General features: G+C 45.5%; 1 protein-coding gene across 1 annotated transcript in view; it reads right to left on the minus strand.

Moving 5' to 3' along the window:
* Positions 1-327: 327 nt before the first annotated feature.
* The window catches only part of LOC106562305 (synaptotagmin-9-like), a 52,084-nt gene continuing 30,879 nt past the window's right edge, over positions 328-21,532 (minus strand). Inside the window, exons 4-7 of the mRNA XM_045689212.1 lie at positions 4,929-5,049; positions 4,519-4,690; positions 2,784-2,913; positions 328-1,032 (exon numbers count right to left, since the gene is read on the minus strand). Of these exons, the coding sequence (XP_045545168.1) occupies positions 964-1,032; positions 2,784-2,913; positions 4,519-4,690; positions 4,929-5,049 (492 nt within the window). The 3' untranslated portion in view covers positions 328-963. The remainder of the gene's footprint in view (positions 1,033-2,783; positions 2,914-4,518; positions 4,691-4,928; positions 5,050-21,532) is intronic.

Raw genomic sequence — 21,532 nt, forward strand, 5'->3', positions numbered from 1 at the left:
GCTGTTTATTTTAGTTAAATGTCATATGACTATCTCTTGATACCCCTTCTCTCTGGTCTTGGTCGTCTCTCCCCCTCTCTCTACAGTATTTCACAGTCACTCAATTTGTACCTTTCCTATTTTATTTTGAAATTTAGCTTGTTGTAATGACTTATAGAATGACCGTCCCCCAATTACACACAATAATTGTATTAATTTACATGATCATATTAGGCATCTTGGTTTTCATTACCATATGGTTTTACACTTGCCTTTTATCACCTCAAGACGATCTGTAGTTGTCATAGCAACAGGTGAGGATTGTTAACATTGACCACCCAGCTGTGTTTTTATTAATAAATATTTATTGATAACATTTGAAAGGACATTTTTACGTACAGGTACTAAGTCTAAGAAATGAATTGCCACTGCACATGTCATGTGATCATCCGACAGAACATTCTATTCCAAGAACAGAAACCGAAAGAAATCGAGGAGAAGATATTCCACCAAAAACCATGACCTCATGCACCGTTTCCAAATGAAATATGTATGTCAGTTCGACTGGTTGTTTTTAAGTACACTGTGCAATACAGACACACCCCATTAAAAACAGGTAGAGCAAGACTAATGTAAAAAACGCTTACTTCAAACTCAGGCTTAGACCAAACTGTTAAAACCTTCTGGTTGTTCTTGTCATCGATTTTCTTTTTGGAACTGAATAAAAAAGAAAACAACCATATTATGTGGTCACTCAACATGCAACTGAATCAATCCAACTCCCCATGCAAACGTCCTGTCCCAGAGACACAGAGCTGACAATGCTTGGTCTCTGATAACCATGAGATCGACCGCTAACGGTCGTGACGTATAACAGTATGTCGACCACTCAGCGGGACGGTGCTCCTACGGTTGGGCTGGGCCGCCTGGCTCTTCTCCTTGTGGTCGTATTCCTGGAGGGACCAGACGGTTAAGCTTACGGGCTTACGGAGACGGAGGAGTCTTCAGGGAATTACAAGACCCTGCCTGGCTCCCACCTGTGGTGCCTTGGTACTGTGGGAGAAAGAGAGACGAAAGAGAGATAAACCTCCAATAAAGATAGCTGTGTAAATGTAGATTAGTAGTCCTAGAGACATTCTGTAGAGGGGATGAAGATAACAGATCACTTCGGGTCAGAGTATTGACCAAATCTGGTACTTCGATAAACCAATTAAATTGTGAGTTCTGTTAGAAAGTGACGTTCACTGCACTGCAGTTAAAGCTTAATAGCAGCAATTGTGACCTAAAGACATTAATAAGAGCTCACTAATTCAGGACTCTCTCACTAATTGTAGGTGATAAGCAACAAGCTGTGCCAAACTAAAATATGTTTTGGAAATGATCTTTATTGCCTCTGAATCCTCCTTAGAGAGCTGCCAAACAGAACTACTCTGTAAAACACCCGTAGTGAAAACAAAGATTCTCTCAAACTCCCAGCACTTCAACATGAAAGCACTTGATTGACTCTCTTCTTTCGCTTGCAGAAATCTAGCCGCTCAGAATCGGTTAGTTAAGCAAGCAGAAAAACGTCTCCTCTCTTTTCATCTCATCAAAGTCAGATGTATTTTCCAGTGAAAGGTTTAGTTCTTCTTGACAGTAATTGTTTTGTTTGCTGGCTTAAAAGCAAAAAGACAGAAGCCATTACAGAAAGAGAGTGAGGGAGAGAGTGATGGGTTACAGAGCAAACAAACACACACAAACATAGTTGCGTTTGAAGTCCTTTTGCGTCCCGGGCGTGTTTTGAATATGTGATTTTTGGGGGGAGGGCCTTGTGAAGGCAGAACAACACTGATTCAAATGGCTGGTGAGGCAGACTGCTAAATAACAGATGTGCTTTCCTGGGGGCTCAAATTAGGATTTCAAAGCATAGTCACATAATGTAACTAACTAAGTAAGTAACCCTGAAGCAAACAGAATAGTCCGCTTAATTGTTCCTTTTCTCAAATCCTGCTCTGTCTATCTCTTTTCTTGCTCTCGTACTGTCTCTTTCACTTAATCTACAGCATGTCTCTCCCTATCTGTCTGTCTCACTCTCTCATTCTCTCCCTCGCTCTTTCTCTAGACCTTGGTGGTTCACTCAGCTGTGTTCTAAAAGGAAGACTGTCTCCTTTGATGCCAACACAATAAAGCCATTATGCAAGGCTGAGTGCACAGGTCACACACACTCTCCTTCAACTCCTCAACACTCCTCTCCACTCAATCTATCCACCATAATAATAGGTGTATTATTATATATTTCCAATTAATGTCAGCTATTGTATGTATACCGTTGTTCAGCTACCTTGTACATAGCAACATCTTATACAATGCAATGTAAACATGAAATGTAGAAAGGCCTTGATTCTTCTTCAGAAGAATCAGTATTCTTGCTGCCATGCTTCTTGCTGCCATCAAGGTACACCTACTCGCTGAAAGCCTTGGCATTCTCAGCTGTGGTTGTTTTTAACAATGGAGGTTTTTTGCACTTGGAGAGGTAGAGAGGTTGAGAGCCTCTTAGGGTATTGATTATAGAGAAGAATGAGACCTTAGAAAAGAGGAGGATAATTTTGATGAATGAGTTTCTGTGGCAGGTAACGGCACTCTACCGTCTGAAGTCTGAAACCACCAGACATAGGTCAAACTAGTCAGCTCAAAGATGCCAGGTATTTGAGTCATTTTGACAGTATGCAATACAAACCTATTTCAGCTGAGACAAACCTTGAAAATGTTGCACTTGGAAACAAGACATATGTGGACACACACACACAAACGAACACCGGCTTTACCTCTATGAGCGGGTGCCAGTGGGCGATGGGTTTTCGCGGGTACGACAGCATTTCGCTCCAGTGGTCTCGGCCCAGGTGCTCTGCATCGGTGCCCACTTTACACACCCCGATGACCTCATTATGGCCTACACTGGATAGGGAAACACACAGAGGCCTTCATTACTCCTGCCTTTGGACTGGAGATGAAGGAGTACTGTCTCTACCTAAACTTAACGTTTATTTGGGTAGTAAGATAAACCTACAAGTTTATTCCTAACTTTAGATAGAACATTACAGTAACCCTGTGTGGATTTAAAGTGAATCACATGACTCATTGAAAATGTGTGAATTCAGCGAAAAATAGGGCATCAACCAAAATGTATGATGGGATGTGAAATCTCAGGAAAGAACATTCATATTGCATCTGTATGAAAGGTGTGACAGAACTAAATGATGTGACAGAATGAGAGTATCTTTTCAATAACGATGTGACAGAACACTCATTCAAAGCTAGGTGATCATGTGAATATGTCTGCCTTCACAGTAATGATGATACATTTGCCATGGTAGAAAAACATAGCGGTACTAAAATGAGAATTGATAAGAGAAAGAATAGAAGGAAGATAAAGACGAGGAGATGTTGGACTGCTACCCAGAAGATAGGAGGCTCCGGGGTAATGTAACCTTCTCTAACTCACTCCCATCTGCATTGAAAGCTTTTTAACCTTCTATAGTCCTTGCATCAATTCTGAATCAGTATTGTCTTGACTGGAGGTATCTACACGCTCAAGGGCCTACAAGAAACCTGAGAGACTGACAAGTAGCACAAGGGTATATACTGCATAAGAACCACAATTTAAAAACAACTGAGTCACTGAGTTAAAAGCTACTGAGTCACTGAGTTTAGCTTTTAGTTTAATTTATTATTTCGACCATTTTAAAAAACAAGCACACATAAAACTTGAAAAAGCTATACGGGCACATGAATAAAATCATTGAGGATAACACACAATAAAGTCTGGGACTTATTTCCATTGTGGTCCTCTTGAGACAAGATGGCTGGACAAGATCCAACACAGTATGGCAGTGAAATAATAAAACAAAAACAGAGAAGAAGAACATCTATCTCATCATTCCAGTTGCAACATAGGGGTTATTCATATGGGCACAGAAGACTTCAAACATATTTTTACTTTATTTTTAAAGCTGCCCAGAGAGGAAGTTGTTTTTATGGGCAGAGGCAACTCATTCCATTCTGAGGCTCCAGTACATAAGAAAGTATCTTTCCCAGCATTACTCCTGAACCTGTATAAGCACACATCAGCAACACCTGATCTGGTGCTGTGATTGTGTGCATCCCTAACACGAGGAAAGTAATCACTTAGATATTCGGGTGCAGGACCATAAATACTCCTGTTAACCAAACCTAGTCTAATCTGGGACAACCTAGCCTCAACAGGCAGCCAGTTCAGTTCCTGAAAGCAGCTCCTGCCTATGTGAGTACGTGGACTCACCTGCAATACCACCCTGATCAGCTTATTCTGGGCTATCTGGAGCTTCCCCTTCATAAGTTTAGATAAGCCTCCAAACCAGGAACTACTAGCATAGTCAAAATGGCGTTTAATGAGGGCAATAGCTAGCACTTTCAAAAGCTACTGAGTCACTGAGTTAAAAGCTACTGAGTCACTGAGTTAAAAGCTACTGAGTCACTGAGTTAAAAACTACTGGATCTCTGAGTTAAAGCCCATTTACTCACCGGTCGTAGTCCATGACGGCGATCAGAAGGCCGATCTGGTCAATGTTCTCTGGGGGGACATCAAAGACTATGGCTTCATTGTAGACAGGGTTCAGAGTGTTCCTCTTAGTTGAGGTCTTCCTCTTCTTTAATCTCCGACCGTCACACATTAGAGAGACCTTCACATACGGGTCTAGAGAGATAGATAGATAGAGACATAGAGTGACAGACTGAGACATTGAGACATTGAGACTGAGACATTGAGACTGAGACATTGAGACTGAGACAGAGTCTGCTGTGCTATTTTTGTTGTACACATCATATGTTGATGTTAGGTAATATTAAATAGAAACACACAGTGTTATAGTAATGTGCTGAATAGAAATCCACAGTGAGATATGATGTATTTTTGTGGTAGTGTTGACTTCTACCTGATGCCCCAGTGATGTCCATGGCCTTAAGGTTCCTGGCCTTGATCATGGTGATGGTCAGTCTGCCGGCGGTGGGCAGGTAGCACAGAGAGAACATCAGGTCTCCCAGGTCCACATTATCCTGCAAGGTGGAAACACAATACAACACTACAATATCAACCACATTATCCTGCAGGGTGGAAACACAACACAACACCACAATATCAACCATTGTGTCCAGGGTGGAAACACAACACTATCAACCACTGTATCCTGCAGGGTGGAAGCACAACACCACAATATCAACCACTGTGTCCAGGGTGGAAACACAACACCACTATATCAACCACTGTATCCTGCAGGGTGGAAGCACAACACCACAATATCAACCACTGTATCCTGCAGGGTGGAAGCACAACACCACAATATCAACCACTGTATCCTGCAGGGTGGAAGCACAACACCACAATATCAACCACTGTATCCTGCAGGGTGGAAGCACAACACCACAATATCAACCACTGTATCCTGCAGGGTGGAAACACAACACCACAATATCAACCAATGTATCCTGCAGGGTGGAAACACAACACCACTATATCAACCATTGTATCCTGCAGGGTGGAAACACAACACCACTATATCAACCTCTAAATAAATAATCTCAAAATAATCAATATACGGTCAGGATTGGTGAAGGACAAGATCCTTATGGTTCTTACCCCAATATCATTAGAATACGGATGGAATAGAACGCTATCACAACAAGCTCTGACCATATCAAGCTCAAACCATTGCCTTGGGATTTTACAAGGACTTGAGCCAACATGTTGAGCAAAAACCCCATCATGGTAACTCTCTAGTTGGTTTCGCTGAAGGGTAGGCAGAGCTTTTTCTTATGAGATTAACAATGGCAAATTCCCTCACTCTCTTTATAACTAATATGTTGCTAATTTATAGGAGAACTCATCACTGACATGTCCTCATAAGCATCATCACTAACTAACTCACAGGTAACGGTGCTGTAGCGAAGGTGTCAGGCTAGATTTATCTGAAACCCTTCCCAGTCATTGGTCTGGAAAACTCCCTCTCATATTTCCAATAATAAACATTGATGCTACACGAGAGAGAAGACTTCTGTTCGGCTGTAAAAAGCAACAGCTCAATTATCACCCTGTTCTGAAAATAACTCCGTAGAGGTAGTGAGATCTCTGACACACTGAGAATTCCACTATAACATTTTAATGGGAGAGCAATAACTTTCCATGCAAGATTTTAATTGATTAACCCAATGAAAGGTTTCATAAAAATGTTACCAAATTTACACAAAATGTTTTGCTACTATAGTCCTACTAATGAATACGTCTAGACATTCCTAAGGCATATTGATGCGTATGCAGCCGCGCATTTTTTTTTTACAGTTACTTTCTCCTTCCCAAACTAGATTAGCTAACACAAACAGAATGCCCCTCAGACTGTTAATAGCAGTGCGTCTACCATGCCGGGGGGGGTTGTTTTCTCCCAGAACCCCCTGCGGTGTTCCGTGATGAGGTCCCTGCGTCCTGTGACATTTACACACCTCTCCCTAATCGTCTTCCTATCGGGTTGCTCAGGGGTGCAAGCAGGATGAGAAGGGTTAGATCCGTGTCCCAGGCATCCAGGGACCCCCCGGGGGGGCCTTCGCCAGCAAGAAATGGCCTTTTAAGAGAACGGGGGGGTGGGGGTTGACAGTAGATGTAGGAGGCAACAGAGGGTGCAGCAGAAGGTGACGACTGTGCTCCTCTGAGTCTCTGGTCATCACGTTGCCTCACAGCCCCAAATCTCACTGGCTTTACACATCCCAGCTAAAGTACAGCCTCGTAGAGAGCATTTACTGCTAACGCCATGGTTTCAGGTAACACAATCTACTTACAGTAGCTACTACTCTGCCTAGGAGAAGCTAAATGAGTCCTACAGTTGTGCAGTCATACCTCTTTGTTTCAGTACAGCAAAATTACATATACAAGGATTCTTCTATGGTCATGGCCTCAGCACAGATGCGGAATACAGCTGCACTTCCGTTGAACTGTATAGGCCCTTCACACTAGAGACAAACAAGAAGTGTACTGGATCCTGTGTTGGTCAGAGACGTCTTCTTACTGTGTGCTCATAGCTCTAAATCTTTACAACATGACAATGCTGCTGCCTCCTTGGTGCTGCATCTTCCCTGAGCAGAGGAACACAAACCTGAAATAGCACCCAGTCAGTTATACAGGCAAGCTGTCTCTGTTTCATTTATAACAATGACTCTGCATTCACAATCAGTAGAAGCCTATGCTGTGCCGTGATTACGACAAATGGACAATATTGCAGCAGATAAGCAAACACCCCTCTATGACTAGCAGGGCTACTCAATCAGTTATACTTCAACTGATATTGGTTTTGTGTGTATGTGTATGTGTATGTGTGTGTGTGTGTGTGTGTGTGTGTGTGTGTGTGTGTGTGTGTGTGTGTGTGTGTGTGTGTGTGTGTGTGTGTGTGTGTGTGTGTGTGTGTGTGTGTGTGTGTGTCTGTCTGTCTGTCTGTCTGTCTGTGCGCTGGACGGCAGGTAGCCTACCGGTTAACAGCTTTCGGCCAGTAACCGGAAGGTCTCTGGTTCGAATCTCTGAGCCGACGAGGTGAAAAATCTGTCCTTTAACCCTAATTGCTCTTGTAAGTCGCTCTGGATAAGTGTCTACTCAATGACTAAAATGTAAAAATATGCGTGTGTATGCATTGGCAAACAACAGAAGGCCATACTTGGTTTAGACATCCCCCAAAGGATTGTAGAGAACCTGAAGGAGGGAATAAGGAAGAGAGAATGTGCTAAAGACTGAAATAGAGGATGGTGGGAGGAGCTATAGGAGGACGGGCTTATTGTATTTGTCTTCTCAAACTATAAGCAGAGGTCAGATGTAATCCCTGAATCTCCCTCCTACCCTCTTCCATCAGGAATCCCTCCCTCTGATTGGTTGTCAGGCAGACAGATACAGCACGCTACCCCACCTTATGCTGAGAGTTAATGGTGACCACTCATCTACAACAACACAAATAACAGGTCAAACCCACTGGCTCCAGGTCATCTATAAGTCTATGCTAGGTAAAGCTCCGCCTTATCTCAGCTCACTGGTCACCTTAGCAACACCCACCTGTAGCATGCGCTCCAGCAGGTATATTTCACTGGTCACCCCCAAAGCCAGCACTTCCTTTGGCCGCCTTTCCTTCCAGTTCTCTGCTGCCAATGACTGGAACGAACTGCAAAAATCACTGAAGCTGGAGACTCATATCTCCCTCTCTAACTTTAAGCATCAGCTGTCAGAGCAGCTCACCGATCACTGTACTTGTACACAGCCAATCTGTAAATAGCCCACCCAACTTCATTCCCATATTGTTACTTATCCTCTTGCTCTTTTGCACCCCAGTATCTCAATTTTCTACTGGCACATCATCATCTGCACATTTGTCATTCCAGTGTTAATGCTAAATTGTAATTATTTTGCCTCTATGCCCTATTTATTGCCTTACCTCCCTACTCTTCTACATTTTCACACACTGTACATAGATTTTTCTATTGTGTTATTGACTGTACGTTTGTTTATGTGTAACTCTGTGTTGTTGTTTTGCCGCACTGCTTTGTTTTATCTTGGCCAGGTCGCAGTTGTAAATGAGAACTTGTTCTCAACTGGCCTACCTGGTTAAATAAAGGTGAAAAAATATATTTATACTGTATATATAAATTGAACAACATCACTGCTCTCCTATTTCGGGAGCTGTGACTGTCGTCGACTTCGTCTATGTTTGGTGTGCAGTGGTATCGGAGTGCAGTAGTAACACGTACTCTGTCTACACATATTCAAAGTTAACACGCTGCTGGCAAACATAACAGCAGCTTACAACAGATCCGAAAGGCTGTGATAACACTGAACAATACAACTGTTTTGTCAGGTTTCTGCCTGTGTCTAGCTAACGATGAAAGGGATGAGGAGTTATTTTGTCATTCGAGGCAAGTTGTTATCTTACAATAACTGTTCCATTTCAGGAAAACTGATATGTTGTGAAAACTAAAACTCCATAATAATAACTTAACATTTCAGAGAAACTGCTACATTTCCAAAGTAATCGAGGCGTGTTGTTATCTTACAATAACTGTGAGATTTCAGAGCAACTGGAATGTTGTAAAGAATAACATTCCATTCCCCATCATACTGAGCACTGATCAGTGGTCAGTGAGGATCCGCCTGTGTGATTCTGTCAGCTATGTGAGGAGATGTGGATCTGATTGCCTCAGGTTGTGAAAGAAGGGAGAGATGAATGATCTTGTCAGCTCTATGAAACACACTCCTCCCTCTTTCTCAGTAACACTTCAGCGGGGTTGTTTCATACTGTCTCACCCTTCATCTCACTCTGTTTTTTGTTCTTTCTCTTTTCCCCTTGAGTAGTGGTTCAGAGAGAGGGAAGATATTGGGTGGACACAGAGTGTTATAGACACTAGAGTGTAGTCCTGTCAGGTTTCTTTGTTTCTTCTGATCTGTGCTAATATAAGTGTGCTCTGACCTTTTTCACTGGGTCCAGACTCTGACTGGCTACATGATAGCATTGGAGGTAATGCGTTACTTATAACTGGAGGGTCTCTGGTTCAAGCCCCCTCATCATCCAGAACAGTTTTACCTTCAAGACCCTAACAACCTCCTCCGATATGCATGTGTATTCATGTCACAGTACACAGTGAGCGATTAACATGTACATAATATACTGTAGCTACACTCTGTATGAGCGGGTTGTCATTTGCAGTAAATTGTTGTGTTTGTGGCCATATATTGGCTTATGAAAGTCATTTCACTGGGCTGGGTCTGTGAACTGTTCTGACAGAGCATCTTAGACACATCTCGTGTGGTTTGGTTTGGGTTTTGAACTGTTCCAGAGAACTTCATGTGGCCTCAGGCTAAGGAATGCTAACCACAGGCAGCTCAACACAAACAAGACTATTGCAATCCAATTGTAATATCAATGTGAAAATAAAATATAAAGAGCAAAAACTATAATTGTATAACTTACAGGCTATAATTAGGCCCAGAGTATTTCCTGGTCAGGTTACATGGTCAGGAAAACTCCTGGTCTTAGTCATGAGGGATGTATGATTTCTTGGTCTTGGTTAGGGCTGTTTTCTGTTGTTGCTGGGGCATCAGACTTAGTGGGAAGCCTGGTCCAGCCCTAGACAGGCTCTAGTGATTAAGCCATCACCATCTCTGTGTCAAACTGTCAAAGCTGCCTCCCTCTCACTAACTGCCGAGATTTGGGTCACTCCCCTCTGAAATGAAGCTCTCCATCCTGCTATGTGTATGCAAACATAAACATCCACAGAAGCACATTTCATATGCATGCACACTCACACTCACACTCCCGCACACACACACTCACACTCCCGCACACACACACACACTCCCGCACACACACACACACACACACACACACACACACACACACACACACACACACACACACACACACACACACACACACACACACACACACACACACACACACACACACACACACACACACACACGCACGCACGCACGTCCAAATACCACTACTCTCAAACTTGTGCCTGCGGTCAAATGAAATACCATGGGCTTGAGACTGATATTTTTGTCCTTCCCAAATATAGATACACTCAGAGCTAATGACCCATGTTACCAGACAACCCCTCACTGGCACATTATTTAGGTCATCTTCCTAAATAATGGCTGGATCTAAGAGTGTATTCATATTATTATTTAGTCTAACATTAGCATGCAGATTATATTAGAGCTCATCAGAGATGGTGGGTACAGCGGTATCTCACTGTCATCACCCAGAGAGAGAGAGAACCGATTGCCTGATTACCAGACAGGTGAGGTGGAGGCGGAGGAGGCAGAGCTGAGGGGAGGAAGGAGGTGAGAGAGAGGGGGTAGAGGAGGTGAGAGAGAGGGGGTAGAGGAGGTGAGGGGATGGAGGTAGGGTTCAGTTGTGTCACAGAGCATCCAATTAAACCCCACTGAGACAGTCGGACACACACGCACGTGGTCAATATGTTAGACAACCAATTATGTGAGACTAAAAGATGGCAGAGGAGGGAAGAGGAGAGTAGAGCAGTGAAGAGAAAGCAGAGGAGGAGAGGGGAGAGGAGAATAGAGCAGTGAAGAGAGAGAGAGCAGAGGAGGAGAGGGGAGAGGAGAATAGAGCAGTGAAGAGAGAGAGCAGAGGAGGAGAGGCGAGAGGAAAGTAAAGCAGTGAAGAGAGAGAGCAGAGGAGGAGAGGAAAGTAGAGCAGTGAAAAGAGAGAGGAGGAGAGGGGAGAAGAAAGTAGAGCAGTGAAAAGAGAGAGGAGGAGAGGGGAGAAGAAAGTAGAGCAGTGAAGAGAGAGAGAGGATGAGAGGGAAGAGGAGATGAGAGCAGTGAAGAGAGAGAGCAGAGTAGGATAGGGGAGAGGAGAGGAGAGCAGTGAAGAGAGAGAGCAGAGTAGGAGAGGGGAGAGGAGAGGAGAGCAGTGAAGAGAGAGAGCAGAGTAGAATAGGGGAGAGGAGAGCAGTGAAGAGAGAGAGCAGAGTAGGAGAGGGGAGAGGGGAGAGGAGAGGATGGCTGATGTTAACAAGGCAGCAGAGGGCCCGCATTCAGATAATTACCACTGAGTACACTCTGAAGCCCAACCTTTACATCCAAAATCCAAGGGCCTCAATAAAAAAAATCCCTATTTGAATGTAGCCCAGCACTAACACAGGATTCTACCAATCAGCAGGGCATTGGTTGAATCAGCGCTGGAAAAAAGTCTGCTCACCCTATATGTAGCTTCGCAGGAGTAGGGCTGGCCAGCCCTGACTTACACTATGCAACTAGCCACATTGGCTGGAACAAAAGTCTACAGCCAGGGCCAGAGTAGGATTGACCACCTCTGGTCTAAGTGCCTTTGAGTTCCATTGATATGGATTGAAGGGAAGGACAGGTCATTAGCTATCCCTATTATTCTCCAGGCAACAGGGCACAGGGCTCTAACACAGTCATCCTGAAGGAAAAATGAGTCACCTAGAGTCAGGTCACCTGGGTTCCAAACTCATGAAAGTCAAAATGGTTGCTGTTCAGACAAACTACAAAGACTTGTATCACTATTAAAGGTACAGAATCACCTGAATCCCAACACGGAGGACAGAATAACCAGCTCATGAATTATTCATAACTCAACATTTGCATGCTGTCCTTGCTCTGTGACTGTATCGCAAACCTGTGTGTACAGGAATGCTCTGAGTGGGTGTTAAATCATCTGTGACAAATGTCATCATATATCAATGTGTGTGAGGGTGTTCTCGTCATCAGCTACGCCTCATTGATTCAGCACTGACCTCCCTGGAATAATATGAATCGTATTTTATAATCAATGGGAGGGCAGAGCTCTGATAAATGCCAGTTCCATATGAAATGAAAAACACAGACAGGATCAATGGACACATCACAGCTACTGTTGCTCATACACTCACACACTGGGAAAGGCGCTTGTCAATCAATGCAATCACTGAAGACAGGGCCTACCTGCGATTGTCCACAACATCTTACACAGCTTTGAAAAGGATTGCTGTGAGGAGATGATTAAACATCTCTATTCTAAGAAGACATTATGGGGAGAAGAGGTTGGAGGCTGTCATTTAAAAAATAATGCCCCCTTCCTGCTGTTGCAGGAAGGGGGCATTGCCTAGGCAACCAAATACTTGTTTGCTACAACACCTTGCTTGTTTCAGCAAGGAGCAACAATATTTCTTCACGTTGTAGAGTCCGTTACAGCAGAAATTGACTCGACCGCACAAACGCCCGGCCGTCCTGTCCCATAAAACAATTCTTAAACTGTTATGACAGTTATTTTCTTTTCATGACGGTCATCATCCGTAACTGTCAGTTACAAGGTTATACAGTAATTGTAATTGTGCCAGACCTAAGAGTGACAGACACACAGTACCATTCAAAGGTTTGGATATACCAACTCATTCCAGGGTTTTTCTTTATTTTTACTCTTTTCTACATTGTAGAATAATAGTGAAGACATAAAAATTATGAAATAACACATGGAATCACGTAGCAACCAAAAAAGTGTTAAACCAATCAAAATATATTTTATATTTGAGATTCTTCAAAGTAGCCACCCCTTGACTTAATGACAGCTTTGCACACTCTTGGCATTCTCTCAACCAGCTTAACCTGGAATGCATTTCCAACAGTCTTGAAGGAGTTCCCACATATGCTTAGCACTTGTTGACTACTTTTAATGGTAGTGTATTTATACACACACACACACACACACACACACACACACACACACACACACACACACACACACACACACACACACACACACACACACTGAATTTTACATCACACAAATACACACAGTGCTGTCAGTTGTCTAATTTGTGTGGCACTGTGATGAGCACTCATTCCTGATGACCTCAGGCATCATCACCATGGTCCCATTTAGCTCTGCTGACTGAAGTTAGGACCTGGTGGAAAGGAGCTGAGATGGGGTGAATTGGGAAGATTAGTGCTTAATGCTAATGCTAATGGAAATGCCTCTGTGTCCTTCACCAGGGTCCACTTGATGGAACAATGCAGAGAAAGTGATTATGAGTTATCTTCCTGAAGGAGACAATGTTTCACTACTAAGAGATAAGATAGATAGAGCCCTAGGGGTGCTGGAGCACCTGCCCATTTTGGTGGTGTTTTTTGAACAAATGACTTTTTATTTTTTGTCTCTTCTCCCGTGTGGCGCACTGGTCTAAGGCACTGAATCTCAGTGCTAGAGGCTTCACTACAGACCCTGGTTTGATTCCTGGCTGTATCACAACTGGCCGTGATTTGGAGTCCCATAGGGCAGCGCAGAATTGGCCCAGCGTCGCCCGGGTTAGGGTTTGGCAGTCATTGTAAATAAGAATTTGTTCTTAACTGACTTTCCTAGTTAAATGAAGGTTAAATAAAAAATACAATTGTAACTGTAAATATAATGAATTGCCAATCCAAATTAGATTATTTCTCATAAACTTATGAATCTTGAAAAAGGTCCCCTCCCCCGCATTTCTGCCACTGTGAGTGTGGCAGTTCATTGCTGTACATTTTTTGTTTTTTGTTGGGGGTGGGGTGCCCTTTTTTCACTTTGAACACCTGCCCCACCAAAGGTCTGTTCTGTGCAGGGCCCTGGATACCAGGAACATATACTCCATCATTACCTTGCACATTTGTCACGACTTCCACCGAAGACGGCTCCTCTCCCTGTTTGGGCGGTGCTCGGCGGTCGTCGTCACCGGCCTACTAGCTGCCACTGATCCATTTTTCCTTTTCGTTTGTGTCTGTCTATTTTTTTTACACCTGTGTCCTATTAGTTAATTTCGGTGAGTTTATTAACCTCCGCTGCCTGCTATTCTTTGGGAGGTGAGAGCATGAACGCCCTCATCTCCTGCCTGTCAGGCAAAGCACTGGAGTGGGCCAACGCGGTCTGGGATGGAGTTCACCCGCCGCTTCCGGGCCGTGTTCGACCATCCACCTGAGGGTCGAGCTGCGGGTGAACGTCTGTTCCATTTACGGCAGGAGACGAGGAACGCACAGGACTTCGCTCTGGAGTTCAGGACCATGGCCTTCAGGACCTTGGTCTTCAGGACCTTGGCGCGGGGTGGAACGACAGGGAGGGAGCAGGGAGCTAGTCCGCAGGGAGCTAGCATGCAGAGACGCCACCCTCACCCTGGACCAGCTAGTGGACATGTCCATAAGGTTGGACAACTTGCAGGCTACGCGCGGGCGTCCGGATCGGGTCCTGTTGGTTCCACCCCCCAGCGCCTTCGCTCCAACACCCATGGAGTTAGGGGCCAGCAAGGGGAGTTAGGGGCTGCAGCAAGGGCGATTGGAGGAGGAGCTCCTTCCTGCACTAGGTGTGGTCGGAGAGGGCACACTGCCGACCGGTGCTGGAGGGGCTCATCTGGGAATCGAGACGGCAGGCCGAGCACTGTTCGGACACCCCTGGTGAGTCAGCACCAGGCTCACCCAGAGCCCCCTGTTGGTCACATGTATGTGTTGATTTCTTTCCCTGAGTTTTCCCCCCATTCCCAGCATAAGGCGCTAGTAGATTCAGGCACGGCAGGGAATTTTATGGACAGCGGTTTCGCGCATAGGTTAGGGATTCCCCTGGTTCAGATGGACAAACCCTTCTCCGTGCACTCCCTAGATAGTCGACCATTAGGGTCACGGGTGGTCAGGGAGGCCACGGCTCCACTGGACATGGTTACACAGGGGGGTCATGAGGAGAGAATTAGTCTCTTCCTCATTGATTCTCCTGCGTTTCCGGTGGTGCTGGGGATTCCCTGGTTGGCCTTTCACAACCCCACTATTTCGTGGCAACAGAGGGCTCTAAAGGGGTGGTCAAAGGGGTGCTCAGGTTGGTGTGTGGGAGTTTCCATCGGTGCAATGACGGTGGAGAGTCCCAACCAAATCTCCACCATGCGCATTCCCCCCGAATATGCTGATTTGGCAATCGCTTTCTGTAAAAAGAGGGCGACTCAATTACCAGGGGATTGTGCGATAAACCTCCTGGTAAACGCCGCACTTCCCCCGAGTCACGAGTATCCCCTGTCACAAGAGGAAACGGTGGCTATGGAAACATATGTCTCTGAATCTCTGAGGCAGGGGTACATTCGGCCCTCTTTTGTGAAGAAGGAGGGAGGTCTGCGTCCGTGCATTGACTATGGAGGTATAAATTCCATTACGGTGGGGTACAGTTACCCGCTACCTCTCATCGCCATGGCGATTGAGTCATTTCACGGAGCACGCTTCTTCATAAAACTGTATCTCAGGAGCACGTATAACTTGGTACGTATCTGGGAGGGAGATGAGTGGAAGACAGCGTTTAGTACCACATCCGGCCATTATGAGTACCTCGTCATGCCGTATGGGTTGAAGAATGCTCCAGCCGTCTTCCAATCTTTTGTAGACGAGATTCTCAGGGACCTGCATGGGCAGGGTGTGGTGGCTTATATCGATGACATTCTGATATATTCCGCCACACGCGCCGCGCATGTGTCTCTGGTGCGCAGGGTACTTGGGCGACTATTGGCACATGACCTGTACGTCAAGGCTGAGAAATGCGTGTTCTCCCAACAGGCCGTCTCCTTCCTGGGGTATCGCATTTCCACATCAGGGTTGGTGATAGAGTGTGACCGCATTGCTGCCGTTCGTAATTGGCCGACTCCTACCACGGTAAAGGAGGTGCAGCGGTTTTTAGGGTTTGCCAATTTCTACCGGAGGTTTATCCGGGGTTTTGGGCAGGTGGCTGCTCCCATTATCTCACTGCTGAAGGGGGGACCGGTGCGTCTGCGGTGGTCGGCTGAGGCGGACAGAGCATTTTGTCGCTTGAAGACTCTGTTTACCGAGGGTCTCGTGTTGGCGCATCCGGATCCCTCTTTAGCATTCATGGTGGAGGTGGATGCATCCAAGGCTGGGATTGGAGCCGTGCTCTCACAGCGCTCGGGCACACCACCGAAGCTCCGCCCCTGCGCTTTCTTTTCGAGGAAGCTCAGCTCAGCGGAGCGTAACTATGAAGTGGGGGTCTGGGAGTTGCTGGTTGTCATAAAAGCTCTGAAGGTGTGGAGACATTGGCTTGAGGGGGCTCAACACCCTTTCCTCATCTGGACTGACCACCGTAATCTGGAGTACATCCGGGCGGCGAGGAGACTGAACCCTCGCCAGACAAGGTGGGCTATGTTTTTTACCCGATTCAGATTTACGATCTCATATAGACCAGGTTCCCAGAACGCTAAGGCAGATGCACTGTCCCGTCTGTATGATACAGAGGAGCGGTTCATCGATCCCACCCCCATACTTCTGGCCTCGTGTCTGGTGGCACCGGTGGTGTGGGAGGTGGACGCAGACATCAAGCGGGCATCTCGGTCAGAGCCTAGTCCACCTCAGTGTCCAGCTGGATGGAAGTACGTCCCGCTTGGTGTCCGCGACAGGTTGGGTGGGCTCACACGTTACCACCCTCTGGTCATCCGGGTATTGATAGGATGGTGCGATGCCTTAGGGAGAAGTACTGGTGGGCCACTTTAGCTAAGGACGTGAGGGTTTATGTCTCCTCCTGTTCGGTGTGCGCTCAGTGCAAGGCTCCTAGGCACCTGCCCAGAGGGAAGTTACAACCCCTCCCCGTTCAACAGCAGCCTTGGTCACACCTGTCAGTGGACTTCCTGACCGATCTTCCTCCGTCCCAGGGCAACACCATGATCTTGGTTGTTGTGGATCGGTTTTCTAAGTCCTGTCATCTCCTCCCTTTGCCCGATCTTCCTACGGCCCTACAGACTGCGAAGGCCCTGATTACACACGTATTCCGGCACTACGGGGTGCCTGAGGACATAGTTTCTGATCGGGGTCCCCAGCTCACGTCCCGGGTTTGGAAGGCGTTTATGGAGCATCTGGGTGTCTTGGTCAGCCTGACCTCGGGTTTTCACCCTGAGAGTAATGGGCAGGTGGAGAGAGTAAACCAGGATGTGGGTAGGTTTCTGCGGTCATATTGCCAGGACCGGCCAGGGGAGTGGGCGTGGTACGTTCCATGGGCAGAGATGGCCCAGAACTCACTCCGCCGCTCCTCAACTAACCTTTCGCCCTTTCAGTGTGTGTTGGGGTATCAGCCGGTCCTGGTACCGTGGCATCAGAGCCAGACCCAGGCTCTGGTGGTGGAGGAATGGGTGATGCGCTCAAGGGAGACCTGGGAGGCCGTCCATGGGCACCTGAAACGGGCCGAAGGGTGGCAGAAGGTGAGCGCTGACCGCCACTGCAGTGAGGCCCCGGTGTTTGCACCAGGGGACCGGGTCTGGCTCTCGACCCGAAATCTGCCCCTCTGCCTGCCCTGCCAGAAGCTGGGTCCGCGGTTTGTGGGGCCATTTAAAGTCCTGAGGAGAATAAACGAGGTGTGTTTTTGGTTACAGCTCCCCCTTATTACCGTATTAACTCCTCGTTTCATGTGTCTCTCCTCAGGCCGGTGGTAGCTGGTCCGCTTTAAGAAGCTGAGGTACGGGAGGTCCCTTCGCCCCCCCTGGACATTGAGGGGGCCCCGGCGTATGCAGTGTGATCCATACTGGATTCCAGGCATTGGGTGAGGGGCCTGCAGTACCTCATGCATTGGGAGGGGTACGGTCTGGAGGAGAGATGCTGGGTGACGGTGGAGGACGTCTTGGACCCATCTCTGCTGAGTGAGTTTCACCGCCTCCATCCGGATCGCCCTGCGCCTCGTCCTCTGGGTCGTTTTCGAGGCTGGTGTCGGCGCGCTGCGGTGAGCCACGCGTCGGGAGGGGTACTGGCACGACTTCCACCGAAGGTGGCTCCTCTCCCTGTTTGGGCGGTGCTCGGCGGTCGTCGTCGCCGGCCTACTAGCTGCCACCGATCCATTTTTCCTTTTAGTTTGTGTCTGTCTGTTTTGTTTACACATGTGTCCTATTAGTTAATTTCAGTGGGTTTATTAACCTCCGCTGCCTGCTAGTCTTTGTGGGGGATTATTTGCTGTTGTTGCTCTGCTAGGGGTGCGTGTTTGCGCCACAGGGTTTTTTTCCCTCACGGTCGTGTTGTACCGTTTGTAGTGTATTTAGGAGTAGAGGTTTCTCCACCGTGTGTAACGTTTATTTCCCTGTGTGTGGCAACTTCGTTGGGTGTGTTTCCCCACCTGTAGTTGTCGTGTTTTGGGACGTTCAATAAACGATTGTGCTACTGGAAATTCCTTGCTCTCCTGCTCCTGACTCCTGCACCTACCTCTTCTTAGGAGGCACCTAACAACATTACCATAGATAGTCTACTATATGTGACTGGCCACACGATCCTAGGCTTATTGTAATTTTTGACAAAAACGTTTCTTTTATACAGTTTATAACAGTGCTGACTTGGAGCTTCAAAATGGTGTATCACACACCGCAATTGGAGAAAGTAATGGGAAAGTAATGCTGCTACGAAAGTTTATATACTTGTTTACCCACTTTTGAGAAAAAGCACTTCAAAGTTTTTGATGTGATTTTAACATTTGCTAGTGAGCTCTTCTTTGTTTGTGGGTATTCAGCATCATTCACACCCTCTTAAGCCTTAGCCTCACACATCTCTTTAAGAATTCAAATGTCACACCTGGGAGTCAGCATGGCATTGTCCTCCAGAAAGTACTCCCTCACAACTTTCTGCCACTGAGCTTTATCGATACCACCAGCTAAATTCAGGGCAGCAATGTTGTTGCGAGCTTTAGCAACACTTTTGCAGTTGTCCAAAGCTATATTGTTCCAAAAATCTGTGGTAGAAAAGATTATCTATTTACTGACCAGGGGAACCCCCATTCTTTTTTACACAGAAGCCTGTGACATGACACACCAATAAGGACTCATCTCTCGACATTTCCAGCCCCTCCACTATCTCAGCCAATCATGGCTAGCCTGGAAGAATCCTGTATTTCTCCCTACATGCCATTTTTTTCAAACGGCTCTCTTTTAAGTAGGAACTAGAGTCAAATGCCTAGGATCCTGTAACCAGTCACATACAGTATGTGCAGGCAAAATCTGAGAACAAACATAATGAAGGGTAGGCTAACTGAAATTAGACTCAATTAAAAAACATGCTATGCACCATATGGGTTAATGACGCCTATTTTCTTTCTTGGGTAGGTCTTCACTGTCAGATGTCTCCTGCCGACTTCTTTCTCCAACAAATGAAACACATTGGGCTCTATTTTAACAAACCTAACACAATGGTAAATCTAAGTGCATTCGGTAGCGCTATAGGTTCAGTTGTGTGTTCTAAATATTTTTGCTGTGATCACTATCACAATTATCGGCGCACTTGCTGGCGTTGGTGTGAAAGGGCTGTGTTTTGATGAATAAACAAATGATGGGTCTGTCGTAACTTGGCCACTCACTGGCCAATCAGAACATGCTCCCTGGTGAAATATGTGGTTGCTTCAAGTTGTGTAATAACTGTATTTTAGGAATTGCCTTGGAATCAACTCCAATTCCAATGTTAGTCCATTATAGCTTGGCTTACAGAAACAAAATAAGAAAATGTAGACCTATCTTTGCTAAACACGTTAACTTGAACCCATTTACAGTCCACATTGTTCTAAGTAATTGATTGGCTTCAAAAGCATTCACAATGATATAGGGGCTAGGTTTACTGTAAATTGCATTATGGCTGAGCAGGGACATGCCAAATTTTGTCAATAAGCAAGATTAAATGAATTTTTGACAAGGCCTAAAAATAGAACACATAATTATAATCAAATTCTAAACAAAATGAAATAACAACTTGTTTTAAATAGGCTATGTCACGCTTACAGGCACCATCATTTCTCCCCATGGCCATATAATATTAAAACAACGCAGACTATGGAGGGTTTTACGGAACATCGTAACTTTTCACAGTAGCTGGACAAAGTTCCAATATAAAGAGAAAGGGAGAATGTCTATTCACTGTTAGGCCGATTGGGGAGCAGTATTTGTTTTATGAACATTATCGGAACCATGTTACAGATCAGGTCCCATTCACACATCTCCAGAAGTTGCATTGCAGGCACGCCACAGACACTGTAACCATTAAACCATTCTAATAAGATTGGTTGTAATAAAATGAAACAAAAAACCAGCAATCAGTTTTTTTAAACAACAACAATAAATAAATAAATAAATAAGTAAGACACACATTGCAGTTGAACCAGCCTTATAGTAGGCCTAAGGGAGGGCTTGGGTTTTGAACATATGAAACGGAAAACAAGCAATTGTTTCAGGTACAGATAACTTCTGAATACAAGGTTCACCGGTATTCACCAAGGTTCTCATCTCTCTATTCATGATGGGCATTGACACAGCCTACATGATGATTTTTTGTTTTTAAACACGTCCAAACGGGACCTGCATGGCTATCATAATGTGGGCTTGCCTACAATGCATAGATAAAAAGGAAATGCAGTTCACTGTTTCACTCCTCTCAAACTTAGTATTTTAATAAAGCTATGGTAATGAAGATTTATTTCCAAGCGGTCTCAGGAGCCAAACCCTTTATCGAGTCTTGACTACTTCGCAATTGCATTGGGCAGGACTTCAAAAAGCCTTGTTTGAGACGAGGTGGGGCTATGTTTGGTTTCTAACCAAATAAAATCAAACATATATATATATATATATATATATTGTTTTTTTCTGTTTCTAAATACGAAGTATATGCAGGCACCAAAAGCACATTAGGTTACTCTTGTCTGTCACGGCTGGATAGGCTGCGTTTCTGCTGTCAACATTCATGCCATAACCAACTGCGTTTATGCTAAAACCAACGTTTGGTTGGTCTTGCATATCCCTAACAGTGCTGCCTGAAATGAGCACTTTGTATCATGTTTTTAAGGACACACCTAAAATATTTCCACTCCTTCCATCGGAGCACAAATGAGCTGGTATAAGACAGGTAAATTGCCGAACCCGGCGTTAGGGCTGGAAAATGCCAGTGCTCCAGTTTTTACATGACAAAATTGCAAACTAACACAGGTTTGACACTAGCGCCGCATTAACGCCAGCCGAAAATAAAGCTTTTTGTCTCTAT

Source organism: Salmo salar, chromosome ssa11 (assembly GCF_905237065.1).
Source record: "Salmo salar chromosome ssa11, Ssal_v3.1, whole genome shotgun sequence".
Taxonomy (NCBI): Eukaryota; Metazoa; Chordata; class Actinopteri; order Salmoniformes; family Salmonidae; genus Salmo; species Salmo salar.